The sequence below is a fragment of the Leucoraja erinacea genome, chromosome 9 (genome assembly GCF_028641065.1).
Source record: "Leucoraja erinacea ecotype New England chromosome 9, Leri_hhj_1, whole genome shotgun sequence".
Taxonomy (NCBI): domain Eukaryota; kingdom Metazoa; phylum Chordata; class Chondrichthyes; order Rajiformes; family Rajidae; genus Leucoraja; species Leucoraja erinaceus.
This window is the reverse complement of record NC_073385.1, coordinates 41406247-41432894: the sequence shown is the minus strand read 5'-3', so window position 1 is coordinate 41432894 and position 26648 is coordinate 41406247. Positions and strand designations below refer to the sequence as shown.

Sequence of the window (26648 nt, the reverse complement as noted above, 5' to 3'; positions counted from 1 at the left end):
CATGGGTAGATGCGCGCGTCACCTCCGTTTCCTGCCGCCACGGGCACGAGCACCGGCACGGGCTGCGAGCACCGTCACAGGTCGCGGGCACGAGCACATGCGCAGGTCGCGGGCACGAGCACCGTCACAGGTCGCGGGCACGAGCACATGCGCAGGTCGCGGGCGCGAGCAGGCGCGACCCAGCTCCACAGCGGCCATCTTACTCAGACAGGCGTCGTTCACCCGGCTCCAAGGCTGAAGCAAGAGGTCGACGTGTGATGCACGCCGCTCATCCTTTGCCCGGTTAAAGTCCAAGCGTCGTTGCCCGTGTAGATCTTCTGTCGGTGGGAGAGGGTGTCCACGGCGGCGGGAGGATGGCGCAGCTGTGCGGAGCCAGGAGCCGTGGCGTCGGGACAAGCGCGGCTTTGGCGGCTTTGGCAGCGCGTTTCTGGGTGAGTGTCCCCGTCCACTGCCCCACCGGCCTGACTATCGGCCGGGTCTACCTACCTGTGTCTGAAGAAGGGTCTTGACCCGAAACTTCACCAACTTCTTCTCTCCAGAATTGCTGCCCGTCCCGCTGAGTTACTCCAGCTTTTTGTGTCTATCTTCTACCTGTGTCCTGCCGTTCACTGGAGCGCAGATCAGCAACTGAGCTGCCAAGTTTAAATGAGCTTCACTCACCTGTGTTAAATGACTCCGAGCTCCAGGTTATACGGTTCAATGATATTCTATGTACCTAGTCACAGTGAAATTCTTTGTTTTTGCATATAGTTCACTTCACCCGGACAATACACAGGTTCCCTCATTTTTGGCGCCGCCAAAGTTTCTGAAGTTCTTAATAAGCGAGCTTGATATTCCGACTACGCATGCTCAGGTCATAGGATACTCGAGAAAAACATTCTCGGCAGCTGAACCAGTGCTTCCACACCTCAAAAAAATACCCTTGAATAGAATCCCAAATTGAATAGAATCCCACGTTAACAACACAACGAAGAACAAGGCAAAACAGATCTATATAACTACACTGTATATGCCTGCTTCTGTTACTCACTTGTACAGTGTTATACAAGGCAGCTTTCGTTGTCTTCGTTTTTTCAACCTGCTGTCATGTGTTTCAGACTCTGCTCCCTCCCACTCTCCCCCCCTCCCCTCTCTCTCTCTCTCTCCTCCCCTCTTTCCCTCTCTCTCTCCCCTCCCCCCCCCTCTCTCTCTCTCTCTCTCTCTCCCCCCCTCCTCCCTCTCCCCCCTTGAGCCCCCCCCTATAAAATCCCAATCCCAATGTAACTGCAATCCGACAGCCCACTGGTACCTTTTCACCACTAGGCTTATCCAGAATTCTACCACTGCCTGAAAAATAACTAAAGGCTCGACTTCCACTGAGAAGGAGAATTCCAAAGACTCATTGTTATACGAGCTTTTTCCCGAACAGTCTGTGACCCAGAGCGCTGTTGCCATAGCGCTATGTTTAAAGCCCATAGCGCTGCAGCTGGTAGCGCTATATTTAGAACCCATAGTGCTGCAGCCCACAACTCTTTGTTTAAATTCCCACGCGTTAAACTAACAGCGCCCTGTTTAAACCTTTGAGTGCTAAACCGGCAGTGCTGTATGTAGCAATGTTACAAAATTTTGAGATTTTAAAAATCAAGTCTGCAATTTATCCCATCAGATAAAGCATAACAATAAGGACACCAAAATTCCTTTTCATATCTCAAGTATTAGGCTGGCCATTTTCATACCGGAAATTAGCACTGCCTGAAAACATTACAAAAACTAATAGGCTTTCTTAAGGACTTCCACTGAGAAGGAAAGATTATTCCAAAGACTCACAATTGTTATAATTTACGAGCTTTTTCCGAACAGTCAATTGCTGTACCCATTTAAAGCGCTGTTGCCATAGAACGCTATGGTTTAAACGCCACATCGCGCTGGATTAGTGCCCTCAAATGCCGAGAAAAATACTGCGGGATATAAAAAGCCTAACATCGGTAGTGGGGAAACTGCTAGAGTCAGTTATTAAAGATGGGATAGCAGCACATTTAGAAAGTGGTGAAATCATTGGACAAAGTCAGCATGGATTTACCAAAAGGTAAATCAGTCTGCCCTCTTATAAACTTTGAGGATGTAACTAAACGTGGAGTGCTGTATGTAGCAATGTTACAACAATTTTAAGAGATTTAAAAATCAAAGTCTGGGGGTTCAGTATTGATGTGGATAGAGAACCCATCAGATAAGAGTAGGATAAACGGGTCCTTTTCACAATGGCAGGCAGTCTAGTGGGGTACCGCAAGGCTCAGTGCTGGGACGCCAGCTATTTACAATATATATTAATGATCTGGATGAGGGAATTGAAGGCAATATCTCCAAGTTTGCGGATGACACTAAGCTGGGGGGCAGTGTTAGCTGTGAGGAGGATGCTAGGAGACTGAAAGTGACTTGGATAGGCTGGGTGAGTGGGCAAATTTTGGCAGATGCAGTATAATGTGGATAAATGTGAGGTTATCCACTTTGGTGGCAAAAACAGGAAAGTAGACTATTATCTGAATGGTGGCCGATTAGGAAAAGGGGAGATGCAACGAGACCTGGGTGTCATGGTACATCATTGACAAAAAAGCTGCAGTAAAGAAAGCGATCTTGGATAGTCAAGAAAGCCAGGGAGGTTCATTTCTTAAGGACCACACCTGATTAACATTTTTCTCAAATCTGAGCCTAATTGTTGCCATAGAGGGATTGCAGAAAGGTAATTCACAGGACTGTCTTATGAAGAAAGACTGATTTGGTTTATACTATCTAGAGTTTACATTATCTTATAGAAACGGCAAAATGGGGTTGGACAGGAAGATGCAGGAAGATTGTTTCCGATGTTGGGGAAGTCCAGGACAAGGGGTCACAGCTTAAGGATAAGGGGGAAATCCTTTAAAACCGAGATGAGGAGAACTTTTTTCACACAGAGAGTGTTAAATCTCTGGAACTCTCTGCCACAGAGGGTAGTTGAGGCCAGTTCATTGGCTATATGTAAGAGAGAGTTAGATTTGGCCCTTGTGGCCAAGGGGATCAAGGGTATGGAGAAAAGAGGCGAGATAAAATACTGCGGGATCGAAGGGCCGAAACTCCTGCCCAAAAATGAACTACTCGCTATAGATAACTTGATATACAGGGTTATATATATGCCCCATTTAATGTAAAAATAAGGTACATACCTTTAATTGTTTGCTTTATAAAACCCTGCGGCTGCGAGAGGTTGCGGAATGAGAGAGTAATTTTAAAACTATTATAACTATATTATCGAGGCCTATAAAACTAATAATACCTTTTGCGACCGGGTCTTGCAGCGATTTTTCGTTAATGATTTACTAGGCTGAACATCTGCGATTAGAACAGCCTAGTAAAAATCGCGTTTTAAACCCGCCCCCTCCAAACAGCGCCAAAATCGCGGACATGGCTGTGGGCAGATTCCCAATGATGATTCAGGTAGGTTTTGTAACATACCTACTGTATGTATTGCCTTTACACCCCTTCACGGGCTGGATGTGGAAATTTCCCAAAATTATTCCATTTCCCTAAAATTCAATATACTGTATTTACTTTAATGTCATTTTAACTGAGTACTTACATACACAGATGAAACGAAAAAATTGTTTCTCAATCAGTTCCCATCAGTGCGGTTAATAAAAACAGAATAAATACATATAGCTTTAAAAATTATACCATATCTAAAATAGGCCTAAAAACTGAAATAAAACATTCAGACCAAACAGTGGCTTTGCTTTGACAGGTGCCTAGCTGTCAAAGTATGGGCAAGGTTAGATGTGTTGGTGTATGATATATGGGGAGGGGACACAGTCCGTTAACCAGCCTTATTGCCTGTGGAAAGAAGCTGTGTAGCATTCTGCTGGTTTTGAAGCTGATGCTCCTATACCTCTTCCCAGATGGCAGAATGGAGAAGATGTGGTGTGATGGATGATAGGGGTCCTTAATAATGGAGATGGCTCTGCTGATGCTCCGCTTCTAATAGATCTCCAACAGGAAAGGGAGTGGGGCACCAATGATCCTGCTGGCTGTCTTCACTATCCTGTTAAATTGGTTTTGCTCATAAGCCTTGTAGCTCCCAAACCAGGTAGTGATGCCGTAGGTCAATATACTCTGATGGTGCCCCTGTAGAAGGTCCTTAGATGAACAGTAGGGAGACCTGCTTTTCTTAGTCCCCGGAGGGGGTGGAGCCGCTGCTGAGCTCTTTTGATCACTGCTGTGGTGTTGGTCGTAGAGGTCAGGTCATCCGCCAGGTGAAGTCCCAAGAACTTCACACTGCTGACCCTCTACAGCAACTCCATCAATATGCAGCGGAGTGTGATGGTGTTTTTCAGCCCTCCTGAAATCGATCACCATTTCCTTTGTCTTTTCCACATTGAGGGTGAGATTGTGAGATCTGCACCACTCCGAAGACAACCAGAATTTCTGGTTATTCCCTTCAAAGTGGAAACAATGAGCTGAACTGCTGCGTGAATACAGACCTGCGTTTCATCCGTGGTCAGGATCGAACCTGGTCTCTGATTTTGCTACTTCTCCAATGGTCCATACATAAATCTCAGCAGTGACAATCCAATGAATCATGGTCCAATCCCCCTCAGCCTGGGTGTATGAGTTTCATTCTCACTCGGGCTGCCCTCCCGGGTTATACAGGGCTATAAGGTGGCGAACCACGCACCCCTCTCCTGCATAACCCCTATCGTCCCCTTCTGTGTGTCCCATCCCTGGTTAACCCCCTCAGTGGCGGCAAAAGCCGAGCACCAGTCATCACACAAAATTTTGCAGTAACTCAGCGGGTCAGGCAACATATCTAGAGAAGGGTCTCGACCTGAAACGTTACCTACTCTTTTTTTTACCAAAGATGCAGGCACGATATTCTTCCGATTGTTTATTATTTTCCTAGCAATGAACCCGATTTTTAAATTATTATCATTATTATTCTCCGACCTGAGGCGAGTGAAGGCTTCTCACCTAGAGACGGCGGCTGGGGAGCTGGGCGGCGCAGGGCGCACTGGGAGTTGTAGTGCGGAAGGGTGAGCGCGATGGGCAGGGCGGGGCATCTGGGGCGCGGGTTGGGACTACAGCTCCCAGCAGCGCTTGTGGTGGCGCCCGGCCAACTGTCGTTGCCAATGCCCTATACAAGAGGCGAGGAGAAGCCTGTGCTCTCTCCGCTGATATGAGCAGCCATTACGTTCTCCTTCTGCAACATCCCCTCTCTCCCTCACCCTCAAAAACAACAATACAAAACGACGACTTAATGGGAAAGTTGGAGGAGATCGTGCGCATCGCCAAGAAGATGGATAAGATGGTGTTGAAGACGAACACGGTGGGTGATGGCGCCGGGCTAGGGATGGCTCCTGGCCCCAGTGATGTCTACAGCCACATAGAAGGACTAAACGGACTACCCGCTGTGGGGAAGGCTGACAGAACGGCGCATTGATATTGACTTTGTTAGGGATGAGAGGATGGTGCCATGCTTGCAGTGTGCAGTGTAAATAAATCTTGGGTTGGAATGCCTATGGGCTGAAATTTAATGCTTATGGATTTATTGCAATGCAATCCAAGGAACCCTGCCAAGAATTGCAATTATTTTTTTTTACTTGCTGCAGGAGAAGCAGTAAATTATTGGTTATTCTAAGTAAGCTAGATCATGGTACAAAAACCAAAGTACTTATGATCAACGACAGTGGTGCAATGGAGAGACAAAGAACTGCCGATTTTGGAATCTTGAGCAAAACACAAAGTGCTGGAGGAATTCTGCAGGTTTGCTTTATTGTCAGTTCTGAACTGAGTCAACCTGCTGAGTTCCTCCAGCAACTCAAAATTCCAGCAACTGTAGTTTTTTGTGTCTCCATTGACTTTCAGGCAGCATCTGTGGAGGGAATGGACAATTGGTCTGCTATAGGATCATAATCTGAAATGCCACCTGTCCATTCCATCCAGAGATGCTTCCTGACTCGCTTCCTGAGTTCCTGCAGCGCTTTTTGTTTTGCTTAATACAGAAAGAAAGTGTCAGGCAAAGAGGAAGGCAAACTAAAGTTAAGGTAATGTTACTTATGTCATAGGTAAATCAATCACCTTTTCTGTGTGACATTTCAGGTAACATTTTTTGTAAAGATTTTTTTAGCTGTGTGAAGTCATTTATTTCATGAAATATTTATCTTTTGGGGGTTATTTTACTGGTTATGTATTAGAAAAAATCTGCTTCTGTTATGTAAACTACCAGCAAAAAGCCTTGGGATCACTTTCAATTTATTGAAAATGCAGAAACTTGCCCCCTGAACCCCCACTGGACCTTGCCGGGGGTCTAGCCGGCCTCCTGGACCCCCTGGCCAATGCTCCCTACTTTTTTTTCTGAAGGTGAATATCATGCCTGAAAGATGCTGCCTGTCCCACTGAGTTACTCCAGCATTTTGTGTGTATCCCCGTTGATGACTGGTGCTCGGCTTTCGCTGGCACCGAGGGGGTTAACCGGCAGCCACTAGCTAAGGCGAGAGGTGCAGCTGACGGTCCCCCACCCGTCGGGGAACGGGTTCCTCGGGAGTTGGAGTAGAGTTGAGCTGGAGTCAGCGCTTCTTGGCTGTAAGCCTGGGGCCGCTACTGCTCCGGGCCGGTGTCCCGTCAGTCCAGGGTCACCCTGGACATCTCCGGACAGGGATGGGACACTCGGGAGGGGACAGTCCAGTAGCAATTCAACTGCGCTTGCAGCACCGGAGACCCAGGTTTGATCCTGACTATGGATGAAACGCGGGTCTGTACACATGCAGCAGCTCAGCTGCCGAGAATGTCTGCTGGTCCAGTCTCTCATCGTCTCCCACACGCATCTGCCCCCTCTCTCTCGCTGTTACATCCCACTCTCCCGCTATCTGGCACCCCCGTTCCTCAGATTAAATATATTTTTACACATAAATTATGAATGATAAGAAAATGTTTTAAACACAAGTAATATTTTCTTATTCCAGTAACAAACACATTAAGGATTAAATTAAAATAATAAATTCTTTGACATTTGAATATCTCATAATTGCAGATTAATGAACTGAACTGGAACTGCGACTAAGTAGTGTGTGAACAGCAGAACAAGAAAGGAAGCTATAGAGTTGACAAAATTCTAGATTAATTCATTGATGGCATAGTTAACAATTTATACACCGTTCGCTTTTTCTTTATCACAAATTACCTTTGACAAATCCCATGATTCCTTGCGTTTTTTGGAATACCAAACTTGCTTATGGTATTTAAGGAAAAATACTAGCATGGATAGCGGGTTGGCTGGATGGATGGATGGCAGAAGGCAAAGAGTTGCAATAAAAGGCGCCTTTTCAGGTTCCCAGTGACTAGTGGAATTCCGCCAGGGTCAGTGATGGGACCGCTTCTCTTCACGTTGTATATTAATGATTTGGATAAGGGGATGTGGCCAAGTTTGCAGATGATGCTAAGATAGGTGGAGGGGCAGGCAGTGCCACTGCAGAAGGACTTGGACACGTTAGGAGAGTGGGCAGAGAAGTGGCAGATGAAATTCAGTACAGAGGCAAATAAATGGGTTTTTAGATGGGTCTTTGTTCCAAACATTATGGAGGGCACTATAGATAGAATGGATGTGGAAATGATGTTTCTACTGGTGGGATCGTCTGGGACCAGAGGTCATAGCCTCTTAGAAAAGACGTAGGGAGGAATTTCTTTAGTCAGAGGCTAGTTAATCTGTGGATCATTGCCATAGAGGGCTGTGGAGGCCGTCAGTGGATATTTTTAAGACAGAGATAGATAAATTCTTGATTAAAACAGGTGTCAAGGGTTATGGGGAGAAGGCAAGAAAATTGGATTAGGAGGCAGAGATCAGCCATGATTGAATGGCAGAGTAGACCCGATGGGCCGCATGGCCTAATTCTACTCTTATAACCTGTGAACTGTATCCACCCTTCATTCGTCAGGCTTTTTTATCCCTACTAGAATTAGCTGAAGAAGAGTTACGACACAAAATGGCATGTATCCATATCCTCCAGAGATGCTGCCTGACCTGCTGAATTCCCACAGCTGATGTTTTTTCACACATCAAACGACTGGTCATTACACACTGCCATGCAATGCATTCTAGATTAAGCATTGTCTGTGGCTTCTGTATGATGTACGTTCAGCGAGAGTAGGTCAGAAAATATCTGAAACAATTTGACGTGCCAGGTAAAACATGACTTCAGTAGAGCTTACCCAGTTCCGATGAAAAGTTATTGTTATTCCTCCACAAATGCTGCATAACCTGCTGAGTATTTCCGGCATTTTCTGCTTTTTGTCAGATTTCCAGGATTCCTGAATTTAGCTTTTGTTTCAGCATGCTCTTATTTGTGTTTATATTGTTTTCAGTCTTCAGGCTCTACTCCTGAATCAGTACAAGAGAGACAAAAACGATTGATGGCTCGGGGAGTCCCAAAGCAAAAAGCAATTCCTGGAGTAAAACAAGTTATTGTTGTAGCTTCAGGGAAAGGAGGCGTTGGAAAATCAACCACTGCAGGTATAATGTTTACTGAATGCTAACTACTTTTTAGTCTAAAGTTTATGAATTACATAATTTTGAAGGGGATAGTATTCTTCCTGCTGTAGATTACAATATAAAGCAGTCGGCATAAATAGAATCGGTGTTTCTATTGGTTTGATGAACAGACTTTTAATAACTTAACAGAAATCTGCCACAATTCTGAAGCTCACAGAATTGAGGGTAAATAGAACTGTGATTTATTTATTCCAGATATGAAACATGAATTGTAGCATAGTCTTTGTCAGGTTTCTTCTTCTTACATATTCACACTGCTCTGATTCTGTCATCACTTGTAAAACGGGCAAAATAAAATAGTAAAGAGGCACTTGAGGTTTATTGGCCGTAAGATTTTTCTTTTTGTCTGAAGTGGGAAGCAGAAAGGGAGTGTGGAGTTGGGGATAATGCTCATTGTGTTTATTTGAAATTCTGACATATAACTATCTTATAAAAATCTAACATATGTGTCTATCTGAATTTCAGTGAATTTGGCTCTGGGATTAGCAGCCTATGAAGCGGTAGGTGGATTTTCCTTTAAATATACAATTTTGTTGAAGCATTGTAAGGTGAAATATTTGTGTGGAAATTGCCACCAGACTGTAACTTGTATTTAAAAACAATTTTTTTACAGCAAAATGTATTTACATGACTGGTAAACCCTGTCATTTTCAAACATAATGTGGAACGTGAGAATGGGCTGTTATTGAGGACTGTCGAATTGCAACTTCCAGGGTTCATGACCACATTGCCAGACAGAAATAAACGTTTTTTGCCTGATTTGCACCTGTACAAGTTTGACCATAGAAGCATATTGCTAAGTGAATGAGGACCATTGTCCATGAAGTTGGGGTATATAACAGCCCGATGCCTATGTGCCACATCAGAAAAAGGTTAAACAAAACCATTACAAACCTTAAAAATAGAAACATTCAGGAAAAAGTAAATATCTAAAATAAGGAGATGCATATATTTGTGCATGACTCCATGAGAATAAAGGGCATTCTTGGTATTACTGATAGGAGTGTTGTATTCCATAATTAATTGTACCTTTTGAGGAATTAACAATTTTTTTTCAAAACTGCCCTTGGTTGCATTGGCATTAGAGTTGAATATATCCAAGAATGTTGACCAATTCAGTATGTTTTTGATCTCTTAAGCATGTGGGGCTGCTGGATGCAGATGTGCATGGTCCTTCTATCCCACGCATGATGAACTTGAAAGGAACCCCAGCTTTAACAGACAGTAAGTTTCTTAACATCAACTTAAACATTCTACATACTGTACATACTATACGATGGAATGAACATCAAAAAACAATGTCATTAAAAAGGATAAGAACCCTAGCAAAACCAAACTCAATGTTTTGGTTTTCTTTTTATTTCTGTGAAAGTAGGAATTAATCAGGAAAATAAATATATCAGGAAAACTTTAATAATGAACCCTCTAGAAAGGAAGTAACAAAACATCAAAATATTATACAAATAATACCCAAATTGTTTTCTGGTGTTTTTTATTTCTAATCCTACATTAATCCTGACTTTATATATGTTTTAGGATGCACCATGCTGATGTCATTAGCTGGTTGCATCCTTTCCAATAAGTGACAGTCACAATATATGGCAGCACAGTGGTACCCCATAAAGAAGAAATATCTCTGGAAAATCTGAGCAATGAAGTTGCTACCAGGTAATTAGTTTAGTTTAGAGATACAGCATGGAAACAGGCCATTCGGCACACCAAGTCCGCCATCGATCCCCGAACACTAACACTATCCAACACACACTCGGGGCAATTTACAATTTTACTAAGCCAATTAACCTACATACCTGTACATCTTTGAAGTGTGGGAGGAAACTGGGGCACCCAGCGAAAATCCGCAGATCATGGCGAGATCGTACAAACTCCATACACACAGCACCCTTAATCAAGATCAAACCGAGTCTCTGGCTCTGTGTCAGCAACTCTTTCGCTGCTCCACCATGCCGCCCTTAATGACCGGCTGTCATTAGCATGAAAGGTAGTTACATAACAATAAGATGTTCATTGATAGTTTAATTTGTGTCCATCTGGGTCCATTATTTTCAAGACCTTATGATCACTTTGTTTAAAAATGACCAAGAAAGCTGAATTCTGGAGATACGGTGTCATGTCAGTGGTGGCATCCCAGTGGTCAGTATCACTCAGCATCCCTATGGAGGAGAACCTTAAGCGGACCTGACATATACAGCATAAGAATAGGACAGATTACGTGTTGTCTCTGGCAAATAACTTTTGATTATGTCATAAATCCCTTCCTTCACATCCCAGGAGTATGATGGGTTCTTCCAAGTCAAACATCCTAAAGTAACTCCTAAATTAAAATCTTCCCTTTTCCCCACCTGGATACACACCCATTTCTTCTCTCCTCCACCTAAATTCACAATTCTTTTATTTGTCTCATACATTTTCATCTTTTGGTTTTGTCCAAACATCTGTCGACCAACCCCCCCCCCCCCCCCCCCCCCCCCCCCCCCCACCCCCCCCCCAACATTTCACTTGCTATCCTGCCCCTCCTCTCTTTCAGCTTTCTTCCCCCCACGTACCCTCCTTTGCCACCACAATCGGTCTGAAGAAGGGTTTCGACCCAAAACATCACCTATCCATGTTCTCCGGAGATGCTGCCTGATCCTCCGAGTTACTCCAGCACTTTCTGTCTTGAAGTTTATGCTGTGTGTTTACTTGAATTTGGAGCACCTTGACATGGACACCCTGCCCCAAGGCCTTTGTGCTTGGCAAATATGTGTTCACTTCTCCCTTGCATAATGTATTGAGATTGCTGTGAACACACGTTTGCACTTTGTGGGTAGGGTTATAGATGTGGTTTACGATTAATATTCTGCATATAACATAATCATTGTACCTTTTCCTTTAAAAGGCAACTTGATGATACCTTTGGTAAATTATGGAATTAATTGGTAAGCATTTTCCAATCAATGTTATCCCATCTTCCTTGTAGGAGTGTATTCTTTCCAAGTAAAATACATTTTCTATGAGTGCTATTAAATACATTTTGAATTTATGCTCGTCTTCTCTTGGCAGCATGTCGATGGGATTTCTGGTAGAGGAAACGGCACCAATTGTTTGGCGTGGCCTCATGGTGATGTCAGCAATAGAAAAGCTGTTGAGACAAGTGAGAAACAATTTTTTTTTAACATATTAAAATAGAAACATAGAAAAATAAGTGCAGGAGTAGGCCATTCAGCCACTCGAGCCAGCGCCACCATTCAATATGATCATGGCTGATCATCTAAAATCAATACCCCGTTCCTGCTTTTTCCCCATATCCCTTGATACCTTTAGCCCTAAGAGCTAAATCTAACTCTCTTGAAAACATCCAGTGAATTGGCCTCCACTGCATTCTGTGGGAGGAAATTCCACAGATTCACAACGATCTGGGTGAAGAAGTTTTTCCTCATCTCAGTCTGGAATTAACCCCTTATTCTTCAACTGTGATCCCTGGTTCTGGACTTCCCTAATATCGGGAAAATATTTCCTCCATCTAGCTAGTCCAATTCTTTAAGAATTTTATGTTTCTACGAGAGATCCTCTCATCCTTCTAAATTCCAGCGAATTCAAGCCCATTTGACCCATTCTTTCATCATAAGTCAGTCCTGCCATCCTGGGAATTAACATGGTGAACCTACGCTGCACTCCCTCTATAGCAATAATGTCCTTCCTTAAATTAGGTGACTAAAATTGCACATAATACTCCAGGTGCGGTCTCACCGGGCCCTGTACAACTGCAGTAGGGCCTCCCTGCTCCTAAACTCAAATCCTCTCGCAATGAAGGCCAACATGCCATTAGCTTTCTTCACAGCCTGTTGTACCTGCATGCTTACTTTCAGTGACTGATGTATAAGCACACCAGGTCTCGTTGCACCTCCATTTTCCTAATCTGATACCATTCAGATAATAATCTGTCTTCCTGTTCTTGCCACCAAAGTGGATAACCTCACATTTATCCACATTATACTGCATCTGCCATGCATCTGCCCACTCCTCCAACCTATCCAAGTCACCCTGCAACCTCATAGCATCCTCATCGCAGCTCATAGTGCCACTCAGCTTTGTGTAATTCGCAAACTTGGAGATTTCACATTTAATTCCCTCGTCTAAATGGTTAATATATATTGTAAATAATTGGGGTCCCAGCACCGAGCCTTGTGGCACCCCACTGTTCACTGCCTGAAGATTCCAGAAGATTAGTCGAGCATGATTTCCTCCCCATCATAAATCCATGCTGACTTTGACTGATCCTGTCACTGCTTTCCAAATGCGCTGCTATAACTGAACTGAACTTTATTTATAGAGCACTTTAAAAACAACCACTGTTGCAACAAAGTGCTGTACATGACTAATCATAAACATAAAACAAAATAAAAACATTAAAAGACAGTAAAAACAATAAAAAAACAATAGAAACACTAAAACAGGAGCAAAGTCTCATGCAGGGTCGAAAGCCAAGGAATAGAAAAGGGTTTTAAGACTAGTTTTGAAAATGGACAGTGAAGGGGCCTGTCTAATGTGCAAAGGTAGAGTGTTCCATAATGTCGGAGCAGCAACAGAGAAGGCTCTATCCCCTCTGAGCTTCCGCTTAGACCTCGGTACCTCCAGGAGCAGTTGATCAGCTGACCTGAGGCACCGAGCAGGAGCGTAGGGATGAAGCAGCTCTGAGAGGTAAGGCGGGGCGAGACCATTTAAAGATTTAAAAACAAATAAAATAATCTTAAAATGAACTCTAAAGTACACAGGCAGCCAGTGGAGGGAGGCCAGTTAAAAGACGAGCAGCAGCATTCTGAACCAACTGGAGACGTGCAAGGGAAGATTGACTAACTCCAAAATAAAGTGCGTTACAGTAATCCAGCCGAGACGTGATGAAGGCATGGATTACTGTTTCAAAATGCTGTCATTCAAGAATGGGCTTCACCTTTGCCAGCTGCCTTAAATGAAAGAAGCTGGACTTAACTACCGCGCCTATTTGACGATCTAATGTAAAATCACTGTCCATCTTAAAACCCAGGTTTAAAACTGTTGGCTTCACATACAGTGCCAAGGGACCCAAGTCAACAGGGGGAGATTCACGGGAGCCATTGGGACCAAACACTATCACTTCTGTTTTCTTTTCATTAAAATTTAAAAAGTTTAGGGCCATCCAGAATTTAATGTCATCAAGACACTTCCCTACCATTCCTTGACCTCACTATCTCCATTGCAGGTGATAGACTTCTAACCGACATACACTATAAACCCACTGACTCCCATGGCTATCTGGACTACACTTCTTCCCACCCTGCTTCCTGTAAGGACTCCATCCCCTACTCCCAATTCCTCCGTCTACGCCGCATCTGCTCCACGGATGAGGCGTTCCACACCAGGACATCTGAAATGTCCTCACTATTCAGGGAACGGGGGTTCCCCTCCTCCACCATAAATGAGGCTCGCACCAGGGTCTCTTCCATACCCCGCAACACTGCTCTCTCTGCCCATCCCCGCACTCGCAACAAGGGCCGAGTCCCCCTAGTCCTCACCTTTCACCCCACCAGCCGTCACATACAAAAAATAATCCTCCGTCAGTTTCGCCACCTCCAACGTGACCCCACTACTCGCCACATCTTCCCATCTCCCCCCATATCTGCCTTCCGCAAAGACCGCTCCCTCCATAACTCCCTTGTCAATTCTTCCCTTCCCTCTCGGTCCACCCCCTCCCCGGGCACTTTCCCTTGCGGCCGCAAGAGATGCAACACTTGTCCCTTTACCTCCCCCCCCATCTCCGTCCCAACAATCGTTCCAGGTGCGACAGAGGTTTACCTGCATCTCTTCCAACCTCATCTATTGCGTCCGCTGCTCTAGATGCCAGCAGATCTATATCGGTGAGACCAAGCGGAGGTTGGGCGATCGTTTCGCCGAACACCTCCGCTCGGTCCACAATAACCAAGCTGACCTCCCGGTGGCTCAGTCCGACCTCTCTGTCCTGGGTCTCCTCCATGGCCACAGCGAGCAGCACCGGAGGAGGAACAGCACCTCATATTCCGTTTGGGGAGTCTGCACAGGGGCATGAACATCGAATTCTCCCAATTTTGTTAGTCCTTGCTGTCTCCTCCCCTTCCTCAGCTTCCCTGCTGTCTCCTCCCACCCTCCAGCCTTCTGGCTACTCCTCCTTTTCCCTTTCTTGTCCCCACCCACCCCCACCCCCGATCAGTCTGAAGAAGGGTTTCGGCCCGAAACGTTGCCTATTTCCTTCGCTCCATAGATGCTGCTGCACCCGCTGAGTTTCTCCAGCTTTTCTGTGTAACCCCAGGCTTACACACATAGTTCTGTCTGCCAGATAAGAACAGAACCATTCCAGGGCACTACTACAAATGCCCACTAGGTGCTGTAACCGAGATACTAAAATATCATGGTTACACAAAAAAGCTGGAGAAACTCAGCGGGTGCAGCAGCATCTATGGAGCGAAGGAAATAGGCAACGTTTCGGGCCGAAACCCTTCTTCAGACGCTCCCCTGCTCCCCTGGAGACACTTCCCCTGCTCCATAGATGCTGCTGCACCCGCTGAGTTTCTCCAGCTTTTTTGTGTAACCTTCGATTCTCCAGCATCTGCAGTTCCCTCTTAAATACTAAAATATCATGATCCACTGTATCAAAGGCAGCAGATAGGTCCAGCAGGACAAGAATCACATAATCACCAGAATCATTAGCTAGGAGGATGTCATTAAAGACCCTTAGCAATGCTGACTCTGTGCTATGCATAGTTTTAAACCCAGACTGGAAAACCTCCCGAATATTATGCTCGTCCAGGAAAAGTTTTAACTGAGCATAAACAACTTTCTCCAAGATTTTAGAGATAAAAGGCAACTTGGAGATGGGCCTAAAATTGGCCAATACAGTTTGATCCAGGCCAGGTTTCTTAAGCAGGGGTTGCACTACTGCATGTTTAAAACTTACGGGGACAACTCCAGAACACAGACTGCTGTTAATAATGGCAAGAACCGACTGCCCTATACTGGGGAAAACCTCTTTAAAAAGATGAGGAGGGACAGCATCACAAGGGGAACCTGATGGCTTAATATGGCTAACCACATCCTCTAAAAGCGACAATGTCACAGGCACAAACTTATCAAATACCACCAAGCATGGGACAGAATCAGAGGGGTCAGAGGCAGGAGCTGAAATGAGAGCCCTTATGGTAACAACTTTGTCAATGAAAAAGTGCAGGAAGTCATTGCACATTTCAGAGGATGCTTCCAAACAGACAGGCTGTGGGGCATTAAGAACAGAGTCAATGGTTTTAAATAACACACATGGGTTGTGACGATTAGACACAATAATGTTTGACAGGTATTCTCTTTTGGCCTCTTTAACAGTGTTCTGGTAATGACGCCAGCAGTCCTTTAGGATTTGAAATGAAACCTGCAGCTTGTCCTTCTTCCACTTGCGTTCAGCTTTGCGGCACTCCCGTCTAGCTGTACGAGTTACGTCACTGAACTAGGGCTCGGGTTTAGTTCTAGGCTGCAAGGTTTTTAATGGAGCCACAGAGTCCAGTATAGTTCTGCAGGAGTGAAACCAAGAACTGAGCTCCTCCGTATCAAGAGAAGTGGAATCGGAGGGGGCACAGAGCTGGTCGAAAGCAGCAGAGAACTGACCGGCAGCAAAAGGGTTAAAAGTCCGACAGCGCCGAGCAGGAGCGCCGGATTTAACTGCAGCACAGGAGAAACCAACATCAAATAATACGGGCATATGGTCAGAAACCACACAGTCACAGATCTCTAAATTAAACACAGACAAGCCATGAGAGAGAACAAGGTCTAGTGTATGTCCATGTTCGTGTGTGGGACCAGACACACACTGCACAAAATTAAAACAGTCAATAAGGCTTAAAAAGTCCTTCACCAACGGCTTATCAGGACAGCACACATGTATGTTAAAATCCCCAACCATAAGGACACGATCATAGTTGGGCATGATCCCAGCCAGAAAATCAGAAAAGTCATTCACAAAGTCCTTATTGTATTTGGGGGGTCGGTAGATGACAGCGCATAGCACCGGGTCAGAGCAACCCACCTCAAATAAAGTAACTTCGAAGCTGGAGAATGAGGATGATACAGCGCACTGCTTGCATTTAAAGTTATTTTTATAAACAACTTTATATAAATAACATCTTTAACAATCGACTCGAGCATCTTCCCCACTACCGATGTAAGGCTAACTGGTCTTTCATTCCAAGTTTTCTCTCTCCCTCCTTTCTTAAAAAGTTGGGTTACATTGGCTACCCGGCAGTCCACAGGGACTGATTAAGAGTCGAGGGAACATTAGAAAATGATCACCAATGCATCCACAATTTCTTGGGCCACCTCCTTGAATACTCTGGGATGCAGACTATCAGGACCTGGGGATTTATCTGCCTTCAGTCCCAACAGATTACCTCTAATGTAGATTCCCTTCAGTTCCCCCCTTCCCCCCACCCCACTAGATCCTTGGTCCGCTAGCATTTCTGGGAGATTGGTTCTGTCTTCATTAAGGAAGACACAAACAAAGTACTTGTTTAACTGTCCTGCCATTTCCTTGTTTTCCATTATAATTTAATATGTCTGATTGTAAGGGACCTATATTTGTCTTCACTAATCTTTTCCTTTTTCCATATCTAAAGAAGCTTTTAGAGTCAGTTTTTATATTCCCCACAAGTTTTAATTCATGCTCTCTCCCTCTTAATTAACCCGTTTGTCCTCTTCTGGACAACAAAAATGCTACCCAACCACCAAGCAGCTTTGACCTTGCTTCCATATAATAAGGATGGACATATTCCCTGTGCAGACGCCAATCTTGTGGTACAGCAGCTCTTTCACATTTATTGGAATGGTTGTAAAAATTTAATTTTCCGTCTTGTGTGCTGAATCAAATAATACAAGATCAGGAGTTTATGATTCAAAATAGCTCCGAGTTCTTGCGAATTGGCAAAATGGCTTGTTAGAAAAATCGCACAAGACCTCTCATTCACTGTTTTCAAATTTGCTCTTAAGTTGCAAACATAGATATTCACATGATCTTTGAGTTACTGATTTCTCCTTACTCTCAATGCCTTTGAACAGATTTTGTAATTGTTTTTATTTACTTATTCATTTGTTTGTTTACTTGTTTTCTCTAGACCATAAATTTTCAATTTGCATTAGTTTGCATTAGTTACTATTTGCAGACATGTTATTGATTTCATTTGCATTTTCAGAAATCAAACATTTATCAGTTGTAGGGTGGCACAGTAGCGCAACGGTAGAGTTGCTGCCTCACAGCACCAGTGACCCGGGTTTGATACTGACTACGGGTGACTCCTTGGGTTTTCTCCAGGTGCTCCTGTTTCCTCCCACACTCCAAAGACGTGCGGGTTTGTAAGTGAATTGACTTCTGGAAATAGTATATTGTTCCTAGTAATGTAGGATTGTGCTAGTGTATGGGGTGATCACTGGTTGGTCCGGTCTTGGTGGACTGAAGAGCCTGTTTCCACACTATATCTCTAAAATCTTAAAACAAATTCTCAGACTGCCTTGTTATAGTTATTTTCTATATTGTAGGTTGAGTGGGGTCAGTTGGACTACCTTGTCATAGATATGCCACCAGGTACAGGGGATGTGCAACTTTCTATCTCTCAGAACATACCTATTTCAGGTAAGTCATGTCTTTGTAATGCAAACCTATTAATTTTTTTAAATTTCAAAATAGACTTTATTCAATTGATAAATATATACAATTCCTGAACCATTCAAACAAACAAAATTCATCCGACATTTTCGGAGACTACAAATTTTTCCAGTACAATTTTTTTACATTTGTCAAATTTAACCAAACAGTCCCCCACCCGTGCCACTCTGTGGCCCCTGTCCAAGTAATAAATATATACAATGTTTACACAGTGCGAAAATTCCATCTGACATTTTCATTTCCACAAAAAATGTCCCTCACCCGTGCCACTCATGTGGCCCCCTGGCGTGGGATACCTTCCCTTAATTTAATTTGGGGGGCGTCTCCACCATACCGTGCCCCCTATGTCCAGCAGCGGAAGGACCCTAGACTGTGGCCCTCCCCCACTGAGCCTTGGCGTTGGCTGCACCAAGCTTCAGCACGTACTCCTGCAGTCTGCAGTGGGCCAGTCGGCAACATTCCCTGACGGACATCTCGCTCCGCTGGGTGGTGAACAACGCTCGCGCAGACCAAAGAGCGTCTTTCACCGAGTTGATGACCCTCCAGCAGCACTCGATGTCAGTCTCTGAATGTGTCCCTGGGAACAGTCCGTAAATCACAGAGTCCTCTGTGACGGAGCTGTTCGGGATAAATCGTTCCAGGGACCCTTGCATACCTCTCCAGACTCTTTTTGCAAACCCACACTCTGCAAAGAGGTGGGCAACCGTCTCCTCTCCACCGCAACCGTCCCGGGGGCAGCGTGAGCTGGTAGTGAGGTTCTGACGGTACAGGAAGGATCTAACTGAGAGGGCTCCCCTCACCACCAGCCAAGCCAGGTCTTGGTACTTGTTGGTCAGTTCTGGCGATGAGGCATTTTGCCAGACAAGCTGGGCAGTCTGCTCTGGGAACCACGCCACTGGATCCATCGAGTCCTTTCCCTGCAGTGCCTGTAGGACATTCCGTGCTGACCACTGCCCGATGGACTTGTGGTCAAAGGTGTTGGTCCGGAAGAACCTTTCCACAGACGACAGATGGGGCGGCAATGTCCAGCTGACTGGCACATTGCGTGGCATCTGCGCCAGGCCCATCCTTCGCAACACCGGGGATAGGTAGAACCTCAGCAGGTAGTGACACTTAGTGCCCACGTGTCTTGGCTCTACACTCCGCCTGATGCAGCCACACACAAAGGTGGTCATCAGGATGAGGGCGACGTTGGGCACGCTTTTATGCATAATGCAAACCTATTAATGGTATATCAAAGTAATCATGCTGATAACTTGAACTCTTGACGTGAATGTTTTTTTTCTTTGGGGTTGTTTATTCTGTGTAACAGGTGAGCCACACAAGGGCACACTGACAGAATATTTAAAGTACCCTTTCTAGAAAACATTTTTTGTTTGACCTCAGGTCATTGTCATTGTACGGTGCAGATATGTTTCTTATTGCAAAGTAATTTTATGTGTAAATTAGAATATTTTTAGCAATTAAGACTGAAAATTAGTATGCAATTTATTTTAATAAGGACTGCATATGCTTTACATCTCAATAATTTAGTATTTTTGCCCTGTTGTAATTATTTTCTTCACATTGCTAATTCTAAAATTCTAAAATTTGTATTAAAAGTAAGGCTGATTAAATGTGGCATTTTATTCTTTGCTATTAGAAAGCAAAAACTACCAAATCACAACCTCAAATTCTATTTTTAACTGCTACAGATATTAAATAACATCGTAGAGTAATATAGCACAACAACAGACCCTTGTGGTCCAGCTGTTTAGTACCACAGATCTGGTTTTGAGGCACTGCAAAAAGAACAGGAAACAAAAGACAGATCACATTTGACTTGATAATCTGATTTCCACACTCCATCACCATTTAATAAGCATTGCTGAACATAGTAAGTCAATAATGGAGAAATAGACGTCACCAGGTCAAGGGGTAAACTAAATGGCCATGTAAACTCGGAAATGTTAGAATCAACACTAAATTGCAGGGAGAGTGGCCCTTTGGAGAAAATAAAGGAAAAAATTGTTTGGGGAAGGACCAACAGAAATTCATAAGTTATGATGACATTGGCTGAGGGAGGGTCTTAAAGCTTGGTGTAATTTCAGGCAGAATAGCATTTCATTGTACAACTGGACAGTTTTAAGTCTCCAGCTCGCAACAGTGAATTCCACAATTTCACCCAACCACCTCCCTTTGTTGTATCTGAACTGGCCAGTCCTGATAAAGGATTATCAACTATTAAATATAAAGCATGTTTTACTTTCAACAATGCTGCCTGATGTGCTGAATAATTTTACAATTACCTTTTATTTCTGATTTCTTGCATTTGCACAGTTTTGTATTTCACAGTTTCAGCATTGTAGCATTTATAACTTCATAATTGAAAGTTCATTTTACACACTTCCCAGGATGTTTTCATGTGGCTCCCAGGGGAATGGCACTTTAATGGAACTTACTGCACTTGCCTTTAGGGGCTGTTATTGTTTCTACTCCACAGGACATTGCTTTATTGGATGCAGAACGAGCAGCAAACATGTTTCAAAAAGTTAATGTTCCTGTAAGTACAATTTATAGAAGTTATGTCTTCTTTAGGTTCACGATTTAAAATAGATTGGAGATCAAGAATAAATTATAGTATTACTAGACCAAGTGGGACCCATTCAGTCCCTGTCACACGGGAGGCCTGATCCCCCAATGCAACCCGTTTCCCCCAATGCAATATTCGACCACGCCCCCACAGGAGGCCTGGTCCCCCAATGCAACCCATTCCCCAACGCAATATTCCACCACTCACCCGTTCCCCCAACGCAATATTCCAGCACTCACCCATAGCCCCAACTGCGCAGGGGCGGCTCAATTCCCCTTATTCACCTTCTCTCATTAAACATTTTAAAAAATCCACTTGTACTTGCTGCCAGGACTCGGTGTCCTGGGATTTGCTGCGGGCAGGGCTACAATCCCATTGTGACATCACAGCTGTAACTGCCACTGCAGTGTTCAAGTCATTTTTCTCAACTTGGGGTTTTGTAAAGTTAAAAATGTGAATAACTTGTAAAATATAACATCAATGTGAACGAAACTTGTGTATCGTGTACCGTTTTGGCGTATTTCCGGGATCACACACACACATACAAGACAAACAAGATGAGAGTTTTAGTAATATGTTTATATATATATATTACTAGACCAATATTCAACCACTCACCCATAGCCCCCACGCTCAAAGTGAGATAATTACACTAAATTAACTTGAAATTGAAAGTTTTGTCAAAGTTGATCATTTCAGAATTAAAAATCTACCCAGAGCAACCAGCAATAGGCTATATCAAATATAAAAGGAGATGTACTGCATTATAAATCAACAGTGAACTTGCAGTTATATAAACAATTCATCTACAATGGAGACATTTGCAAACAACTTTGTTGTACCAATATGTTGGACCAACATGTTTTCAAGATGGCGCCTGCCTGTGGCGACATTTTGCCAGCTGCACGACAGAAAATCTTCAAATATAGTATTTCTGAGCTCACCTGTATAAAAGAATCTGCAAAAACCAGAGATGTACGTAACGAGCTGCTAACGCATTTAAAGGCATTAGCGCTACTGCGATCTCCCGGAGGTAGCCACTGTAAGGGAATTCCCAATCGGAGGGAATTTACTGTACCTGTAAACACCGAGGAGGTCTTCATGGAGTACAGAAACGTGGTCGTCGGGCAGGACTGCAAGTAAGACTGAAGCGCAGGGGACTTTGGCCCCCTCTCCCTACCATCCTACCAGCCAATGTACAGTCACTAGAAAACAAAGTGGAGGACTTGAGGTCAAGGCTGCTTTACCAAAGGGAGCTGAGGGAATGCTCTGTTCTGTTTCACAGAGACATGGCTCACCTCAGCTCCCCAGACTCAGCAGACTCTGTTGTGCTGCAGCAAGTAAGAATTTCATTGTCCCATCCGGGACATATGATAATAAAACACTCTTGTGCAACGTGATGGCCAGCATAGTGGCCAAGCATTAGAGACCCAGATTTAATGCTGGGCGCAGGTGTATGTGTGGAGTTTGCATTTTATTAGGTTAATAATCTGTATCATTACTAAAGTGTGTCATGGCTGGGAATGATCAATTGATCAATTTTATTTGTTTTGGTTTCTAATATAAAACCCATTTGATAAATGAATATAAAGTGGCAACTGTATTTAAAGCAGCATTAAAACCTTAATTGAATTAGTCTTAACATACTTCAATGTCATATATACTTAGCACATTTAGGGGTGGCAATGTGGCACAGCACCAGTTCGATCCCGACTACGGGTGCTGTCTGTATGGAGTTTGTACGTACTTCCCGTGACCGCGTGGGTTTTCCCCCATGTGCTCCGGTTTCCTTCCACACACCAAAGACGTGTAGGTTGAGTGGTTTTGGTTAAAAAAAAAAAGTGATTTGTTTCTAATGTGTGGGATAGTGTTAGTGTACGAAGATCGCTGGTCGGCATGAACTCAGTGGGCCAAAGGGCTTGTTTCCGCGCTGTATCTCTAAAACTGAAACTAAGCACCACTTTCTTTTTGCAGGTTCTTGGTATTGTTCAAAACATGAGTTTCTTCCAGTGTCCCAAATGTAAACATGAGACTTACATCTTTGGGGCTGAAGGAGCAAAAGAGCTGGCAGCAAAACTTGAACTAGATGTTCTAGGTATGGAGCAGAATTAAAGATTTTTTAATAAATTGACTGTGGTACGATGTGTGCTTACGATACAATAAAGCTTTATTTATCCCAGAAGGGAAATTAATAACTTAAAAATAGTTAGGATTTTATAGGTATACTATACAACATAACCTTATTTTTTATCTTTGACAAGGCCGCCAGATAATCAAGAACTAATCTCACCCTGGTCATTCCCTCTTCTCTCCCCTCCCATGAGACAAGAGGCACGAAGTTTGAAAATGTATACCTCCAGATTCAGTGGCAGTTTTTTCCCCAGTCGTTAACGGCCAACTGAACCATCCTATTACCAACTGGAGACGAGTCCTGACCTCCCATCTACCTTATTGAAGACCCTTGAACTATCTTTAATCTGACTTTATCTTGCACTAAATATAGTGCAAGATAGCACCCGTTATCCTGTATCTGTGCACTAAGGACGGCTTGATTGTAATCATGTATAGTCTTTCTGCTGACAGGATAGCAAACGTCAAAAAGCTTTTCATTGTACCTCGGTACACGTGGCAATAATAAATTAAGCTAAAGATTATAAATTAAGCTAAAGATTGATGTTACAGCATGATGAAAGATGAGACCAGAAAGTTGAAACATCTGATTTGTCTTTTCATAGGTGATATTCCACTACATATGAATATAAGAGAAATGTCTGATAAAGGTCAACCTATTGTTATATCTCATCCAGACAGTCCTGAGGTATGTTGCATTTTGGTTCAAACATTTTAATATTCTAATTTCTCCTAACCAGTGCCAACGGAAACTCCACACTTAATATAATGTTGTGATATGTTTTAGCATTGCATAACTTATCTAAACTTCTGGCATCTTGTTCTGAGGTTGTTTTTGTTGGTTTTGTCTCAAGGATCTGATCATTTTTTAGGGTGACATTCTCATCATTCTCTGCAAAGTTATTTATGATTTTTTTAAAATAAAGCTGGTCAATTGGAGAAACAAAAATAGATCCTGAATTATCAATGGGGAATTGCATTGGCAGACATGACTTAAAGTAATGCTGTTTTTAATTGATGACTGTGACAAATGATTGCCCGAAGAAGTTAGTTTTTGAAATATTTTCTTTATGGCAGAAATGTGTTTCTGTACTACAACTAGTAACATGATTTTGTTAGCAACTACTTTGCCCCCAAGCTGCTGATATCAATGTATTCACTTACTATAGACATGGTCTGTGACTATGTGCAGTTATATAAAATGTTACGTTTTTCATTTCAAGAAGGAATAAGCATCACTACTCAACAGTTCCCTAAAATGATCAGATAAATTATCCTAATATAAAAACATGGAACTGCAGATGCCGGTTTACAAAAGACAAAAAAGACAGTGCTGGAGTAACTCAACTGGTCAAGGAGCATCTCTGGAGGACATGGATGGGTGACTTTTCGGGTTGGGACCCTTCTTCAGTTTGAAACATCACCTGCCCATGTTTTCCAAAGATGCTGCCTGATCCACTGAGTTACTCCAGCACTTTGTGTCTTTTTAAAAACAAATATCCTAATTGTTTTTCTTTTGTGCCATAGGCCAATGCCTACTTGAGACTTAGTGCCGAGGTCATGAAAAAACTACCAGGATCTCCCAGATGACTCGTGGGATGTTACAGTCTGCACTCCGTTTGAATTTTTTTTTTTGGTTAAATTTTTGCTGAAAAGACAGCTGCTGGATCAGACTTGAATTGGTTAATGAAAACGGAAGCCATGATGCCAACAGAAAATCTGTGACATTTTAATTGATGTACATAGAACTATCAGGATTCTTGCTGAAATCAAGATTTAATTGCAGGTTCTAATGTGGTAACACTTTTACCGACTAGAGTTAAATATGTATATTGTGTTATGTTAAGAAATAAAATGTACATCACAACTGGAATTTTATAATAAAAACCTGCAAGGAAATAATTAAGATTGAAATATCTTGTTATTGCTCTAGTTGACAAGATTGAATGTTTTAAGTTCACTTGGCTAACTAAATCATGTCCTTTTATTGTTCCGTTCAGCTTAACATTCCATTGTTTATTAAAGCTGTTAATATCCTTAACCGTACAAATTTGATCTAAATTATCTAATATTGAAGACATTTGACACAATTTAAATTTCAGAATAGAATGTTCATTTCCTGACTTAAAATATGAATCATTGAATGATTGAGTGCGTTTGAAATTTACGCTTCGTTTATTACCCATTTCTAAAGAGTAAGTTATACTTAAGGTATCATTCTTGCTGCTTTTCTCAGAATATTTCCCCACTCCCATCCACCACCACCCCATTGTTCATGTACTAGACATTACAGGAAGTCATTTAGCTGTTGATACCGGCACAAGACAAAACATATACCTCACACCAATATAGTGTATTCGTACAAAAATAAAATTCTTAATTCCAGCTTTGCCTTCCATCAGAGAGCTATGATGTTTAACTTCTTATATATTTCATAGGATTTTTAAAAGAAGCATTTGGTATTGCATGTACACAAAATTCCAGAAATGATTTGTCATTGTTTCTTGTCATACAGTTTCAGAATTTTAGGCGATTATTTTGTGGATTTGATCATGTCTGTATTAAAATATTCGGTAGAAATGAACAAATTGTTAAATAGTGGCCACATAAAATAATTTATATTAAAATGAAGATGGATCTGCAATGCTTTTAAATCGTAGAATATATAAAGAATTTGAAGATTCAGTTATTGGATTGTGAGAATCTATGGACAATTAATACAATAAATATTATGTATTTATGTTAAAATATTATGTTAAAATATTATGTTAAAATATTATGTATTTATGTTGAAAATATAAATATAATAATGTCCTCATTATTCAGGGAACGGGGGGTTCCCCTCCTCCACCATAAATGAGGCTCGCACCAGGGTCTCTTCCATACCCCGCAACACTGCTCTCTCTCCCCATCCCCCCACTCGCAACAAGGGCCGAGTCCCCCTAGTCCTCACCATTCACCCCACCAGCCGTCACATACAAAAAGTAATCCTCCGTCAGTTTCGCCACCTCCAACGTGACCCCACCACTCGCCACATCTTCCCATCTCCCCCCATATCTGCCTTCCGCAAAGACCGCTCCCTCCATAACTCCCTTGTCAATTCTTCCCTTCCCTCTCGTACCACCCCCTCCCTGGGCACTTTCCCTTGCAACCGCAAGAGATGCAACACTTGTCCCTTTACCTCCCCCCTCGACTTCGTTCAAGGACCCAAGCAATCGTTCCAGGTGCGACAGAGGTTTACCTGCATCTCTTCCAACCTCATCTATTGCGTCCGCTGCTCCAGATGTCAGCAGATCTATATCAGTGAGACCAAGCAAAGGTTGGGCGATCGTTTCGCCGAACACCTCCGCTCGGTCCGCAATAACCAAGCTGACCTCCCGGTGGCTCAGCACTTCAACTCCCCCTCCCACTCCATCTCCGACCTCTCTGTCCTGGGTCTCCTCCATGGCCACAGCGAGCAGCACCGGAAATTGGAGGAACAGCACCTCATATTCCGTTTGGGGAGTCTGCATCCTGGAGGCATGAACATCGAATTCTCCCAATTTTGTTAGTCCTTGCTGTCTCCTCCCCTTCCTCAGTCCCCCTGCTGTCTCCTCCCATCCCCCAGCCTTCGGGCTCCTCCTCCTTTTTCCTTTCTTGTCCCCGCCCATCCCCGCCCCCGATCAGTCTGAAGAAGGGTTTCGGCCCGA

At 43.3% G+C, this 26648-nt stretch overlaps 1 protein-coding gene across 3 annotated transcripts; it reads left to right on the top strand.

Moving 5' to 3' along the window:
- Positions 1 to 151: 151 nt before the first annotated feature.
- nubpl (nucleotide binding protein-like) lies at positions 152 to 25644 on the top strand. 3 transcript variants are annotated; one of them, XM_055640646.1, is made up of 11 exons: positions 155 to 431; positions 8362 to 8509; positions 9014 to 9048; positions 9688 to 9772; positions 11445 to 11484; positions 11609 to 11699; positions 18131 to 18224; positions 20714 to 20799; positions 22804 to 22924; positions 23565 to 23647; positions 24487 to 25644. In XM_055640646.1, the coding sequence occupies exons 1-11, from the start codon at positions 354 to 356 to the stop codon at positions 24547 to 24549; spliced, it is 924 nt and encodes a 307-aa protein (XP_055496621.1). In that variant the 5' UTR covers positions 155 to 353; the 3' UTR covers positions 24550 to 25644. The 3 variants fall into 3 exon arrangements, with proteins under 3 accessions (XP_055496622.1, XP_055496621.1, XP_055496623.1); XM_055640647.1 differs by lacking the exons at positions 18131 to 18224; positions 20714 to 20799 and having other exon boundaries at positions 152 to 431; XM_055640648.1 differs by lacking the exons at positions 155 to 431; positions 8362 to 8509; positions 11445 to 11484 and having other exon boundaries at positions 9018 to 9048.
- The last annotated feature ends 1004 nt before the right edge of the window (positions 25645 to 26648 follow it).

Excerpts from the sequence above, each read along its gene's own strand:
- nubpl (XM_055640646.1), top strand. The coding sequence starts at position 354 with ATGGCGCAGCTGTGCGGAGCCAGGAGCCGTGGCGTCGGGACAAGCGCG. Across the intron at positions 8,510-9,013 it reads TGGAAAATCAACCACTGCAG|TGAATTTGGCTCTGGGATTA; the intron begins GTATAATGTTTA and ends TCTGAATTTCAG. Across the intron at positions 23,648-24,486 it reads CTCATCCAGACAGTCCTGAG|GCCAATGCCTACTTGAGACT; the intron begins GTATGTTGCATT and ends TTTGTGCCATAG.